Here is a 14,066-nt window from a genome sequence, read left to right on the forward strand (position 1 = left end):
CAGAGTCCCATCCAGCCTGTCCATAAAGGTTTCCAGGGATGGGGCATCCATCACCTCTCTGGGCAACCTGTACCAGTGCCACACCACCCGTATTATTTTTAATCTGAACTGTCCAATTTTGGTTTAAAACCATTGTCCGTTGTCCTGTCACCTTACAAAGGTCTTACAGAGTCTTCATGCCATATTGTAAAAAAAACCCCTTTTTTAATCTAAACTGCCAAATTTGGTTTAAAACCATTGCCCCTTGTCCTGTCACCTTACAAAGGTCTTACAGAGTCTTCATGCCAGTGCTGTGCTGCAAAAAACCTTGGCTGCAGGGCGGATGGGCTTGGCTAGTTGCAGTGGAGCAGCCCCTGGGCACTGGGGGTTTGGCCACTCGTGTGCCCTCTCCTGGCTGTGACCGCCCCGCCTGTCACACAGGGGACGTGGTAAGGAGGGTTGTTCTCTTGTGATGAAATCCCATAACAACACAAATGACCTAAATGGGGGAATCTCTTCTGCGGATGGAGTCTGCCCAGTGTGCCCTGTGTTGGTCAGAGACCCTTTCACCTGGAATTCCCATTATCTAGTGGGACGTGTGTGCTTTGTTCCCCTTACGCTGTGCTCTCTCTATTATATAACTTGTGGTGCAGTGAGCTACCACTGTAGATGTAGGCACAAAAGTATGGCTGAAAAAACCTGATGTGGTCTAAAATACAGGGGGTGCAGTCATTCTGGGGTTTTGCCTGTGTACAAATAATTTTAATAAAGGAGCAAGCTTTTTTTTATTACATTTTCATAAGTAATCTAAGTGCAGTCATGCTGGAATAAATTATATTCAACATCACAAATTTTGTAGAACATGTTGAGCGATCTCTTTGACAGCAGAAAGTGCCTCTAAGCAAGTTGGCTTGATTTCTCGAGCAGGAAGCAAAAATCCGTAAGTCCCTGTGTCACGAAGCTCAAAGGTAAAAGAATATTTAATGCCAAGATCGTAAGCCCAGTCGTCGGACCCTCCAGGAGCTAAATCTGTGTGAGGAAGAGAAATCAGAAAAATTGCCTGAAACCATAACTTTTTCTGTTCAAAAGTTGTCTTCTGACCCTAGCAAGGATATATTGTTGTGCCTTTCATTGCCATAGAGTCATACTTACAGATGGTTTGTGCACCAGCACCAGGTCTGTAAGTTTTCCAAGTTGTCCTCTTTATAGCTTTAGCTGCTTTCTGTGCCAGACTTTCCTGAAATTAAACAAAACATTATTACCTTTAGGGCTTTGTGACAATAGTTAAAATGTACGCAGTTATAATTTACTTACAGTGTGCCCAGGATTTCACATTAGTTCAATAATCATATAAAAGGTCTAGAAAACCTAGTGGATGTGGTAAAAGTTTTCAGCATATGCCCATGCTACAGATTGCATTTCTGCTGTAGGCAGATAAAAAAAGTATAGATGGGACCTTATCCCCACTTCTGTTGTCAAACCATTTGTTCTCATTCATCTCATATTTTTTCTTTTCTGTCACAGCACTTAAGTCACTCTTTATTTAAATAATAATGACAAATATGGCAGGAAAATATTTTAGAGAACCTACTGTTAAGCCATGAAGAAGACTGAAATGCCCACAATCAGTGCACATCTCTCTGCTTTACAGGGAAAGAGTAACTGTTCTCTTTAGAACTCCGCTGTTTTCAGTGAGAGTTTGTGCTGTGTCATTTGGTGCCTCAAGAAAGTAAAATTCTACATATGCAGGATATATTTTCCATCCTACCACTACGACAATTTAAAATAAATATCCCTAGAAAAAGCCTTAATAAAGTAGCAAGTGCCCACCAGAATACCTCATCGCTTAGGTATGCAAAGGGTGTTTTCAGAGTCACACACCCAATTAATTTCAGAGTTTATATAAACCATCAAACATTGCAATTTGCACCCCTTTCCAAGAGGTCCAGAACAACAGGACGCTGGTCTTCTAGCAGCAGCAACATGTTAGGTGTTGTTGATGTACAGTCAATCTGGAATAAATATTTTCATTTTTCTGTAGCCTTCAGAAGCAGCTTGCTGACTTGGACACTACTAGACCAGCCCAGACTTTTTAAAGTTGTTAAGAGCATCAAGAAAAATGTAATTTCCTAATTCTTGATCCTCACAGCACAGTGACCCCCTCCTTACAAGAATGACCAAGCTGGGTGAATATTCTGAGATAAGTGTGAAACTTCAGGAGGTGGGAAGACTTACCAGCTCCTCATGGTCCTTGCTTCTGTTCATAGTGTAAGAATATGGAAACAGCACCAACTGGGAGTAGGAGTGCATGGTGATGTAGGCTTTAATGGTGTCTTTGTGGTCTCTGACAAAGCGAGCCACTGCTCTCACTTCAGGCTCAGACTCTGGGTAGGGTCCACAGTATATCTCCTGGCATTCAGAGTGAGATGCTCCTGGGCCTTTAGCCAAAAAAAAAAAGTGCACAGTTTTACTCCTTTACTTCTTCCCTTCTGCATTTCTGTTCAGGAAAAATGCAAGAGTATGAAATGAAAGAGCAGAGTATGGTGTAATATGCAAGAAATCATAGATTTCACCATGCTGTGGAAAGAATTTGCATGTTTGTAGAAATCTCTGTGAGCCTACAAGGATTTCTCACCTATTGTGCTCTAATAAACAAGAAAAGATGCAGAAAAAAGTATTCAAAGACTAGATAAAAAAGTCTTAGAGGAGAGGATGAATATGCTTCATTTAAAATCATCATATGGTCGTGAGATCACATCTTAAAATCTAGAAGTACGATAGGAAAAAGGCAATTCTACATGATTATTTAATCTTGTGGGAAAGCAAACTCCCAATGGGAAGGTGAGGAAACAAACCAAAATGAAAATTTTTAAGAAAAATTGATGGTGGAACAAATTATCAAGAAGATAAATAGGATTCACCACTTCTATCTTCAGAGTAAGACCAAATAACTTTTTGGAAGCACTCAGGATCTTTAGGGCAAAAAAATGCTTGTTTTTCTTGATACAACAGCCATGGATGGTTTAGCAATGGGCTAAACGTTAGAATGACTGAAATCCATTACAGGACTTCAGCGTCAGCACTGAGTGAAGTCAGATCAGATCTAAGGGTAACATTTAAAGGCAGCTATTCTGCAGACTAAAAAAATTGTGTCAAGTACTAAAGTGCCTGCAGTAATTAAACATGATATAGTCTTCATAAGAATCACAAAGGGCCAAAAAATCATGGTCAGCTAGGCATTATGGAAGGATGACTGAGCTGATCAGTTTGTACACCACAGAGGAGCATCTACTCAGCTGGACAGTGCAACAGGCCTTGGGTGACATGGCAAGGACCACCTCTTCCCTCTTTCTTTCTTTCTTCCCACCAACAGCCACTCCCAAGTGTATCATGGTGTGGTGCATGGAGCTCTGTTGTGCTGGGAAGAGGTTATTCCATGGTGTGTCATCTGGGGATTAAAAATCCTGAGTCCCAGAAAGAATTATCTAAGGCTGGGAAAGTTGTCACCGGTTCGTAACAGATATTCAGTGCCATTTGTCTTTGTACTAGCTTCGCAGAACAGTATATGAAAATGTTTTCAAAATCAAAAATTTTAATGGACAAAAGTAATGCAGGGGTACAATAGGAAGAAAATGATGTCCTACCACACCAGTGTGCATCAAAATTCCTGTTCATGTCAGTACCAATGCACTTGCTGTTACCATGCGAGGAACGGCTTTTTCTCCACATCCGATTCTATGGAAAGAGACACACAAGCCACGATCAGAGAAAAATGCTGGAAAAGTCAATGTACCACCTTGCTGATTAGTTAAATGTGACTTCCCACATGTGCCTCTACAGTCCTGTGCTAGTGAGGACCAAGGAAGATTCTAAAACCACAGTCTGCTTGCCAGCAAGGCTGGGTGATAAAAGGGAATGTTAGGTAGGATCAGAAGTGGTCACATTCTGATTTCAATGGAATTTGGTCTGTGGAAGGAGGGCAGGAGACATACCGTTTGGCCAGGTATGTGAGTTTAGGAGCATAAATCCAGCTTTCTGTGGGGAAAGATGCAGAAATTCCAAGCACAGAGTAAGAGGTTGGGGTGTGCAGTTTCAGGATTATAACTAGGCCCTAACCATGCACAATGATAGTTCCCATAAATAGCAAATCAGTACCTTGAACAACCTTTAAAAAAAAGTCTACATACAGAGGGGTGGCTCCACGTGTACTCATAGCCATCTACGTTTATCACAGGCATGATGTAGAAATCAAAGTGCTCCAGAAGTGTTGTCATGGTCCGATCTCTCTCACGCACATGGATTGCCTATAAAGCACAAGGGAAACATATTAAAAGCATTTGTAATTGTTATTTTTCTTACCCTCCTGCAAAGGTACCTGGTGGAATGTGCAAAATAATTGTGCAATTATCAGAGCAGTCTACTTGAGTCTCATGAGGCTCATCACATCATGGAAATGGTTAAATAGCAAAGTAGCTCTCTGCTCAGAAGTGCCATGGGGAAAAATTGATACAGTCAGCCAGAAACACTGCAGTTCTTTAGTGTTAGTGGGTGGTCATGAGACAGAAATTAAGTCTATTAATTGGAAGGTTTGAGCTTTTGCAGCCCGTGTAAGTAATAGAAACCATCCCTCCTGCCCAAAATACAGCAAGCTCCAAAATAACAAGTAATATTTCAAATGGCTGCCATACACAACATTATTTATTCTGGTGGCATTTTGAGTTTAATGCAACTATATGACAAGAGTCAGTATGATCTACATTGCTAATTTTCCTCACAGCTTATTTTGAGGGCTTTAGTGATACTGAACCTGGTTGTTGGTCCATGACAAAGAAATAAATTTTAATCTAGATGAGTGGGTTTGTTACTATTGGAATAGACTAAGCCCTTCATCATCCTTGTTTTTTCTTTATGCCTTACTTAGATCACCTTTTTTCATTTTAAATCCTTCTTAGTTATCCTCAGGCAATGGTCTTCCTTTGACTAAATGAGAAATGTCAATCTTTCTACAATCTTAACAACAAAATTAAATTATGAAAAGTGGACCCATTATAAAGAATGCCTAGGATTTGCTAGGGAGAGCTGATGATTTTAGTGCTTGTGTGCAGATGTGTATTAATGTCAGATTTTAAAACATTGCTTCATGAAGAGATACAGAAATAAAATTTGAATTTAAACCACGTAAATTAGATCAAAGGAATGGAGAACCTAAATGTTCAGCTTGTTACCTCTGAAAAATGCTGCAGGGACATGTCACTGGCAAAATGACAGCACAGCTGGTAATTATTTGGAGCAGCATGAAAAGGGCAAATGCATTTCTGTGTAGTGGAGCCTTGCACGCTGGGATTATCAGTGGGTCACGAGGTACATTCAGCTGTATCTGTCCCTAACTCCTGCAATATCCTTTCAAGTTTTAGGCATTGAGGTTTTATAGCTGTGAGTGATAACAAAAATAAACAAATTTATTATTTTTTATTGTTATTATTGTTATCATCATCCACATTATTTAGGTCCATCATGGCCAAATCATAATTCACATTTCAAGGACTCATCTATGTTGTTCCTCTGACTACAGTACTCACGACTGTGAAGTCTCAGTGTCATCTAGTTTATTTTTACTGTGAACTTTGCTTTTGTGAAAAAGTAATAATAAATAATATCTCAGAACATTAACTGAGCAAAATGGGCAGCCTTGTCTGGGCCAGAAAGGCCTCAGAAGCCTTTTCCTGGTCCATACCAGGGACTGGGTCAGCAGTTCAGCATAAGAGTTGAGTACACATGCCTTGAGTTCAAAAAGACCAAGGCAATGTATTTTAAAATCCAGTTGTAAACTGTGGATGTTGTTTCTTTTGGTGCATCTTTGTTCCCTCTCCTGAGCAGTGTAGATAATAAAGACACTAAAGATAGGTGTGGCTATTTGTCTGAGGCCACACATCAAGGCTGGTTGATCTAAGCCCGTCTCATCAGTGATTAATCTACAGGCTCAACCCATCAGTGATTTTCTAGTTTCCATGAACTGGTACTTCAGCTGGATGTTGTTGGTCAGGTTCTAGAGGTCTGACATGAGGGTATCACTAGCAAGGATAATACCTTCAGATGAAGGTGGCTTATGTGGAGTTATTCTCTGCAGATCCAGAAAAAAAGCAGGAGCAATGAAAAACATGGAGTCAGGAGGAGCAGTAGCAGCAGACCCAGGAGTAGGTGATGCATCACAGCCAGTGGATTGCTGGTATGAAGCTGTGCCATGTCTGGAGCAGGCAAGTGTGGGGTACCTATTGCTCTAGGGAGGCATGTAGAGCAGAGCCAAGGGTTGTAGGACAGCTTGAGCTCACTGTGTGTGTCTCCTGACCTGCTCCAGGCAGTGCCAGTTGCAGTAACATGGACACAAGTCACCATGTGCTGCATGACTCACAACCAACACCACTTCTGCAATCCTCACAGCAGTAGAGACATGGCCCTAGCAGATGACCAAACACGTGCTTTTCCTGGCATGCCCTCTCCATCTCTGACCATTCATAACAATAAATGTCTCTGTTGAATTTGCTGCACATGCTTTGAGGTTTGTTTCATGCTTGATAATACATTTGAGCTCCTTTGTGTTTACTCCCAATGACTTTCTGTTTTTCTCACATGCACATACCCTTATCTACTGGCATGCACACACACACACTGCTATGCTTGCAGCTTAGACATAAATATCATGTGCTGGAGTAAATGGATTAAGGCTTTATGGATCCTAGAATGCAATTGGACAAAGCTAAATGGCATTAAGATTTTTTGCTTTGCTTTGAAAACAGTAATCAGATGTGATTATGTACTCACATGGCCTATGAACCACAGGCAAAAAGCAGGAGAAATCCATTCTCTAGCGTGGATACCACAGTCAATCCATATGGCATTTTTTGATTTTTCCTTGCTTTTAGAAATCTGAAAAAAGAGAGATTGCATTCAAATGTCACCACTATAAAGGGTACCACATAAAATGGAAGAAGAAAGGTAACCAAGATGGAAGAAGAAGCATCTGTCTTGTAAGGAGAGCTCAGTCTGATCCTGAGCCAGGATGCAGCCATTGGTTACGTTTGCATACAGTCAGAGCTGTTCAGGCTGCTTGCAAAGAACCAACACAGGCACCAAGCCTACAGCAAGAGCTGAGGTCAGGTGAGTCTTCCACCAGCTGTGCAGGGCAACAAACTGGATTTGCTTCATCATCAACAGAGGAGGGTATCCCGTATTTCATGCCTTTGCATGATGGCCTAGATGTGGTAACTTCCTTGTGATCCAGAAAGGAACCTAATCTGGTCAAATGCGTTTGCAACGGTAACGCATCTTCCTAGAACAACTTAGGACCTCTAAAAATCATAAAAAATAAGAATGTAGGCATAGATTTAAAGAGATGTCCTGGCCAAACCCCATCATTTGCTTACAGTAGTACTTGGAAAGTTTTTGCAGTAAGTCACAGGTGTACCTTCAGAACATAAAGCGGTCGCTTTTCATAGGATGATCCAATATATATTTTCTGGAGGAGATCAGAGTGGACTTTCACTACTGCCTCCATCCAACGATAGATCTGCAAGGGTGAAGTTAGTAAGTGGATCTTCTCTTTACTGTTTTCCTCCATCCCTGAAAGTAGTCTAGACTTAAATTCATTTTACCTCCCAAAATTTTTATCTGATGGGAAAGAAAAACTAATAATTCACCTCACCTACCACATGTCTGACTCTAATTTTTGTTAAAACCAACAGTAAGATGCAATAACAACACAGTCCAAATGTAGCCCTGAAATTCCTGTTCAGTTCTATTTGTTCAAATTGTTATTGATTTCATGTTTTAAATATTTACATGTTTGTTTTGTGACTTCATTTTGCTTCTCTATTTACTGACTTGAATGACAGTTTGAGGCAATTAGATGTATGAGAGATTTTGTCTGGTGCTTCTTTCTATCTCTATGAAAGCGTTACAATAAATAGATCTCTTAATTGTTGTGCAATACAGTGGTAATTATTAACTGCTGATGATTTCTTTCCCTTTATATCCGTTCTCAACCATGAGATAAATTTCACCCTTTCCATCTACAGATGTTCACAACAAAAACAGCTTACTTCTGTCATTGAATGGTAGTTTTCGTAGTATGAGGAAGATCCACGAGCATTGACTGTGTCATTGACAGTCTGTTGTTCAATAATTCCCTGAACATCTCTCATCAAGACTCTGAATAACAAAGGAAGAGCACAACCTCCTGTTAAATAAATGACAAACAACTTTACAGAATCATTCATGACAACAAATAAAAAATACATACTTGTGTTGGATGGTCAGTTGCCTTAACTGAGCTTTTATGCTATTTAGGCTGGATGCCCTGACATAGAAATGGACTTCTCTGTCCTTCTGGATGTTTTCAACCACAACAGGTTGCCAGAGAATGACCTACAAAGTTTCCAAAAACATTTAATTTATTTTACTGAGGAAAGAAAAAATATTCTTACTAACATTTAATAAGCATTTTGAAAATAATCAAAGCATATGTTTTCAATTTAAGAGACCGCTTGTAACAAGCAGTTTAATGCTCCTTGTGATGTGTAGCATCCTGCTACTTCTGGAAGTGAAATGTGTGTATTTAAGAAAGGTTTATAATGACTTCTGCACAGAAAATCATAAATCAAGAACAAAGACAAGAACATAACCTTTTCTGAGATAGTATTTCTAGTATAATAGATATATTTAGCTGGTTATTATGTTACATGTTTTCAAGTCTGCTGAGAGTTATTTTCCCTGAGGGCTCTAGGAGAATTAATGAAGATCAGACCAGTCTTTGTAGTTATTGTATTCTCTGATGACTTTGATCAGGGAGGAAATAAGTGCCAGAAGGGGTTTGAATATAAGTCAAGTTGAAGAAGCAATACAGAGATTAGAAATTGGAGAAAAGTAAGAAAATGAGATTGTTCTTGGTAAAATTAAATATATTACAATAATAAAATAAAAAGCCAGCATATTCAATCAAAGACTGAAACTTCAGAACCAATAATACAGAAAGATCTGGGGCTGACAGTTAGCAGTAAATTAGGCATACATTTAGAGTGTGAAAAAAGTCAGCATAATTCTTGGATGCATTTTTAGGGCATACAGCATGAAGTCACCAGACAATAGGGTTTATTTTTTTTCCTTTACGGTTCAGTTGCACAAGCAATATTGTTTGAACAATAAATGGTAACCATTAAAATAGGTTGGGAGGTACTGCTTGTGTTTACCCTTTCCCTTTCCCTTTCCCTTTCCCTTTCCCTTTCCCTTTCCCTTTCCCTTTCCTGTTGCTATTCCTGTTCTGGTTTTTTCTTCCAGCTTCCCCAATTTATAGTAATGGAAACAAATTTTCTGGTTTATAACCCATGAAAAATATTTGGTTTGCATATTCCCATAAATGACTTGGAAGAAAACATCACAATGCCTCTGTGCCTTGAATGTGCTGCAGCTTTTCTTCCTGAATTCTTGGGGCTCCTGCATACAAGTGAAGAATCACAGTAGTAAATAAAAGATGGAGGAGCAGAGGTTTATACTGGTACAGAAAAAGAGATGTATATGTGACTTGATTTGTGAAGGTGGAAAAGAGCAAGAAAGGTTATCAAGACCTTTCTGAGAACTTAAAGGAAGAATTAGAAGATGCTAGTAGGGACAGCACAAGGATTTTGGGGTGGGTGTAAAATGCATAGGAGCCAAGAAAGACGGAGGAAGACTGGGCATAGACACATTTAAAAGATCTTAGTCATATGAAACCCATCCTCAATCATCCTGTAAAATGTGTTGATTGAGGGTATGGTTACACCTTTGTCGCAGTGTTGACTTCAGATTTGGAGGGTATGATTGGGCGAGAAAAGAGATGTCTCGATTTAATTAAATAGTCCTTTATCTAATGAAAGATAGAAGTAATAATAATACAAAATTATTATTTAAGATATTTTTATCTTCTAGATTCTACCTTTAAAAAAATACCCTGAAAACTAAGTCCTGATCTTCAAAGGTGTGCAAGCCATATACAGGTCATGATCACACTGGTCAAAAGTGCTGAGGTTCCCTAGCAAATGTATTTTTACTCTACTGTGTGTTGGTGTTTTCCCAGTTTTGCAGTGCCTTAATACACAAAATCAATTGGAGAAATATGAGCTCCAATGTAATTAATGACTGAAACATTATGTAAACACATGTAAATTAGATGGTTGTGAGAAATTAAAACCAAGCATTTCCTGAGCTGATGTATTAGAACAAATGAATGGAAGAGGGGTAGATCTTTCTTGTGAGGGAGAAGCAGTATTAGGGCACTTGGGGGAAAAATTTGGCCTAGAGTTCAGAGAGACAGAATAATCTGTTTACCTCAGTGGTGTTCAGTAAATCCTGAAGGTCTTCAACTTGTTCATCAGTTTGTGGGAGAGCCCACAAAACTTCATCCCTGAAAAACAAGGGTATTTAGGTAAAGCACAGGTTCTTGGAAAAGCTCCAGTTCATGCAAAAGGGAAGAAGCAGGCTTGTCTCTCTCATCTTCCCTGGCTTGGGTGCCATGAACCCAAAGACACTCCAATAGTGAAGATGCTGAATCTGGTTCCAGCCTCTGCTTGTACTGATCAGTAAAATCTGTGAAAGAGATGGTGCAGGGCTTTGATAGCCAATATTTACTGCTGAACACTGAGATTGCTCCTGGGAGATGGCACCAGCACCACAGCCACCAGCTCCAGCTAATCCACAGTGCAGCAGCAGCAATTGAAAACTCGCTGAGGGCAGGAAGATGGCTCTCCTATTGTCCCCCGAGTTTCTCAGTCACCATTCAACAGAGACATCAGCCCTCCCAGTTTGCCAAAAAGCCCTCACAGTTTTGGCAAAAGCCAAACATGATGTTTTGTAGATGTGCATTCCTACTTCAATGGAGTTTTTCTGGTCTCATTTGTGTCCCTCTGCTGGTATTGTTTCAGATGGCCTGCACCACTGTCCTCCGCATCTTTGCCCAGTAATTTATATTCTCCTTCTGTTTGAAAACTGTGGTCTGTACATGACATGGTGCTTCCCAGCTACTCCATATCTGACACCACTGTTGGTGACAGAAGTAAAATTCACTTTCTGGAAAGAAAAAAAAACAGCACTCTGCATTAAGTCCTGATCATCAGTGTCCTGCAAGTCATGCAGTAAAAAATTGCATTGGATAGGTAATTACAATAATTTTTGTGTGTAGAAGAAGTAGACTCAGGGGAATGTCAGACCTCTCTTTCCATTTCCTGGGCTGGGTTGGCTCTCAGCCACATCTAATCATGTGGAAATGGTGGCACTGTTTAAACCAGGCATGATCAAAGTCCCTGCCAGCCCAGTTTGCAAAGACTGTCCCGAAAAGAAAACAGGCAGGGCTCTCAAAACTAAGGTTTTCAAGCAGTGTAACATGATTGTCACAGCTTGTTGCTGTGACTGATTTCAAGCAGAAGCCTGACAGCATCTGGCAACCAGGTGATTCATCTTTACTTTCAGCCAGGCGCCAAGCAATCACTGTTGTTTCTCATGCAGAGCCAACAACATGCCAACCTTTTTTTTTCCCTCCACCATCATTTGACAGAACATCAAAAAGCAATCAGGGATAGGCGAGGTGGGCAGTTTGCCTATTTCTTTAGTGCACTCTGAAGTGCGTGTTTGAGGCTACTTTAAAAATTAGTGTCTTCCCATAGCTGAGGGAGTCTTTTCACACAGGAGCCAAGAAAAGGCCTGCAGGATCTGGTTTCATTGCATCATTCCCACAGCCTGAGAGCACCATAATGGGGAAGCTGATGTGTACTTGTATCCCACTGTTTGTTGCACAAATATTTCATCCGAGTGTGGTAAGTACTGAACAGCTGTTACAATTCCTCCCTAGCTCTTGTGATAAGACATAAATACACTGAATAAATTGATCAAAATTCTTAGTTTCCCTGGAGTTCAGTGTGGCAAGTATTAACAGCCAAAACTGTAGTTGTTGCCCTTCTCAGTTCCCCTGCTTTGATTTGGCATTGTACCCTCTTTCATCTGTCTTCTTTCCCATTCTTTGTTGAAAACATCCAGACAAAAGCTTTAATTATCATCCTTATACCATGCTCAGAATCAGCCTCCCCAGTTTCCTTGCCCTGCCTGCTGCCCCTGTACAGCTGGACCTGGTCATCTCAAACACACCTCTTTTCTTTCTGTTCTCATGCCCTCTTCCCTGACTGCTTTCAGTTTGTCCTTGAAAAGAGCCTTCTCATTCCTTCTTCCAGCGTTCTGCCAGAGTCCCACTGGGCTCTGTCCCTGTTTCCCATATCTTTTTCCTTTCCCTTTTACCTCTTGGTGGAAGTCCAGCTGCCATCCCCACACTACCTTACTCAGATCTTACCCTGTGAGTAAGTTACATTTCAGTTAATCTTAGATGGGTTTGATATCTTCTTCTGAGCTGGGCACTATCTTAATAAAGAAACAGGCACTTCAGGGGTTGGGTTAACCTGAGCTAATTTAGATGTGTGTGCTAACCTGAAATGAATTGCCTTCTAAATACACACATTTCTCCCCACTAGCTGTACAGAAAGGTGAAGGGGACTTGTTCCTACACAAAGCTGTGTAAAAAATTCAATCTGGTCAGATGAATCTCATTATTTTAGAATGAATTGCCTTCTAAATACACATATTTTTCCCCACTAGCTGTACAGAAAGGTGAAGGAGACTTGTTCCTACAAAAGCTGTGTAAAAAATTCAATCTGGTCAGATGAATCTCATTATTTTAGCCATTTTCGTAACTGGGGCTGGGGGGATTAGGCTCCTGCTTTCCAGTGGGAAACACCATATTCTTCTTTAAGAGTCAGATATTCAGTGTTCTATTTAAACATGAAATAAATAAATCTTCAAGTAGCACAGAGCAATATTGTTCCACTGAATTCACCTAATATCACATTTGTTTCCCCCTACTTTAACCCTCCCACCTCCTTAGCAATCCACAACAAAATATGATTGCATCACAAAGGGAGAGGAAAGATCATCTTTTTAAAGCATGAACTCAATGGTGGTCACCTCTCACAGGTCTGCAGAGTGCTGCAAAATCACAGAAGCGACACGAGAAATAATTCACATTTTATTTCTGTAGATATTTTAGTTCTGGGAGCAGATTGCACTTAATCCTAGGTTGTTCAGCTTTGCTTAAAATCACCACATGAGGAACTTATCTTTTAGTTCTACTTATTAAAACATTTCAGGGTTTTAAACCAGTGCTACATGCAGAAAATAAAAGCACTATGCCTGTCTTCATCTCTGACATATGCTCTCACGTTTTAAGAAAGCATTTGGTTTCAGGGCATTTCTGAAGTTTATCAATAGGTAACAATAAAGCTGCTCCTGAAACATTGTACAAATACCAAATGGTTATTCAAAAATGATTTATGCCTGGAAAAAACATCATAAAAGCTGCTTTGGAAACAAAACAGATTGTTAGCACTTTCTGAAATGGTTTCTCTTTCTACCTCAAGAAATAATTCATTTAAGATCTTGTTTTAAGGCAAATGAAGTAAATTATTTTTCCCATTAAGTTTCAAAATACCCTTTATTGGCATTCAAAAGTACTGAATGAACAGAATTTATTTGCACTTAGACCAAAGAGAGTAGTCTTAATATGATTAAAAACACAGGATTTATGGATGCAAAGAAGACTTAAAATAATTTCACCATCTTTATGTTAAATTGAACCATGTATCCAATTACAAGGGCAATAAATATATGTCAGCCTTTGACAAATGTTTTCTCATGCAGCTTGGAATTATTTTCCATCAGTACTTTCCCTGTCCCACACACCACACACTAGAACACCCAGCAGCATCAGTAAATCTTTACCTTGGAATAGTGAAGGCATGCTTCTCTGGAACCAAGATAAAAAAAGTAAAAAAGAACAGGTAAAACTTCATCTTCATGGCATTCACAACAAAACCAAATGCAATAGGAAAGCTAAGGGTTCGGGACCCACATTATTGATTTTTAAAAATGTTATTTAAAGAGTAGTTAAAATTTAATATTGCTTCTCACTTCAACCTCAAGCTCCTAGTGGCTAAGTCAATATGACAGAGCTCCCTGGGGAG

General features: G+C 39.8%; 1 protein-coding gene across 1 annotated transcript; it reads right to left on the reverse strand.

Moving 5' to 3' along the window:
- Positions 1–721: 721 nt before the first annotated feature.
- CPB2 (carboxypeptidase B2) lies at positions 722–13,941 on the reverse strand. The gene is made up of 11 exons (XM_039716815.1): positions 13,825–13,941; positions 10,336–10,411; positions 8,276–8,400; positions 8,076–8,184; positions 7,442–7,543; positions 6,799–6,903; positions 4,167–4,283; positions 3,624–3,714; positions 2,215–2,417; positions 1,132–1,216; positions 722–1,008 (listed from the first exon to the last, which is right to left on the reverse strand). The coding sequence occupies exons 1-11, from the start codon at positions 13,899–13,901 to the stop codon at positions 824–826; spliced, it is 1,275 nt and encodes a 424-aa protein (XP_039572749.1). The 5' UTR covers positions 13,902–13,941; the 3' UTR covers positions 722–823.
- Positions 13,942–14,066: the final 125 nt, after the last annotated feature.

Source organism: Passer montanus, unplaced genomic scaffold (assembly GCF_014805655.1).
Source record: "Passer montanus isolate IOZ18808 unplaced genomic scaffold, ASM1480565v1 scaffold36, whole genome shotgun sequence".
Lineage (NCBI taxonomy): Eukaryota > Metazoa > Chordata > Aves > Passeriformes > Passeridae > Passer > Passer montanus.

Bases quoted from the DNA above. Each gene is read 5' to 3' on its own strand.
- CPB2 (XM_039716815.1), bottom strand. From the start codon at position 13,901: ATGAAGATGAAGTTTTACCTGTTCTTTTTTACTTTTTTTATCTTGGTT. The intron at 10,412-13,824 runs GTAAAGATTTAC...CTTGTTTTTCAG, and splicing joins CATGCCTTCACTATTCCAAG to GGATGAAGTTTTGTGGGCTC. The intron at 8,185-8,275 runs GTATGTATTTTT...TTTGTTATTCAG, and splicing joins CAACTGACCATCCAACACAA to AGTCTTGATGAGAGATGTTC.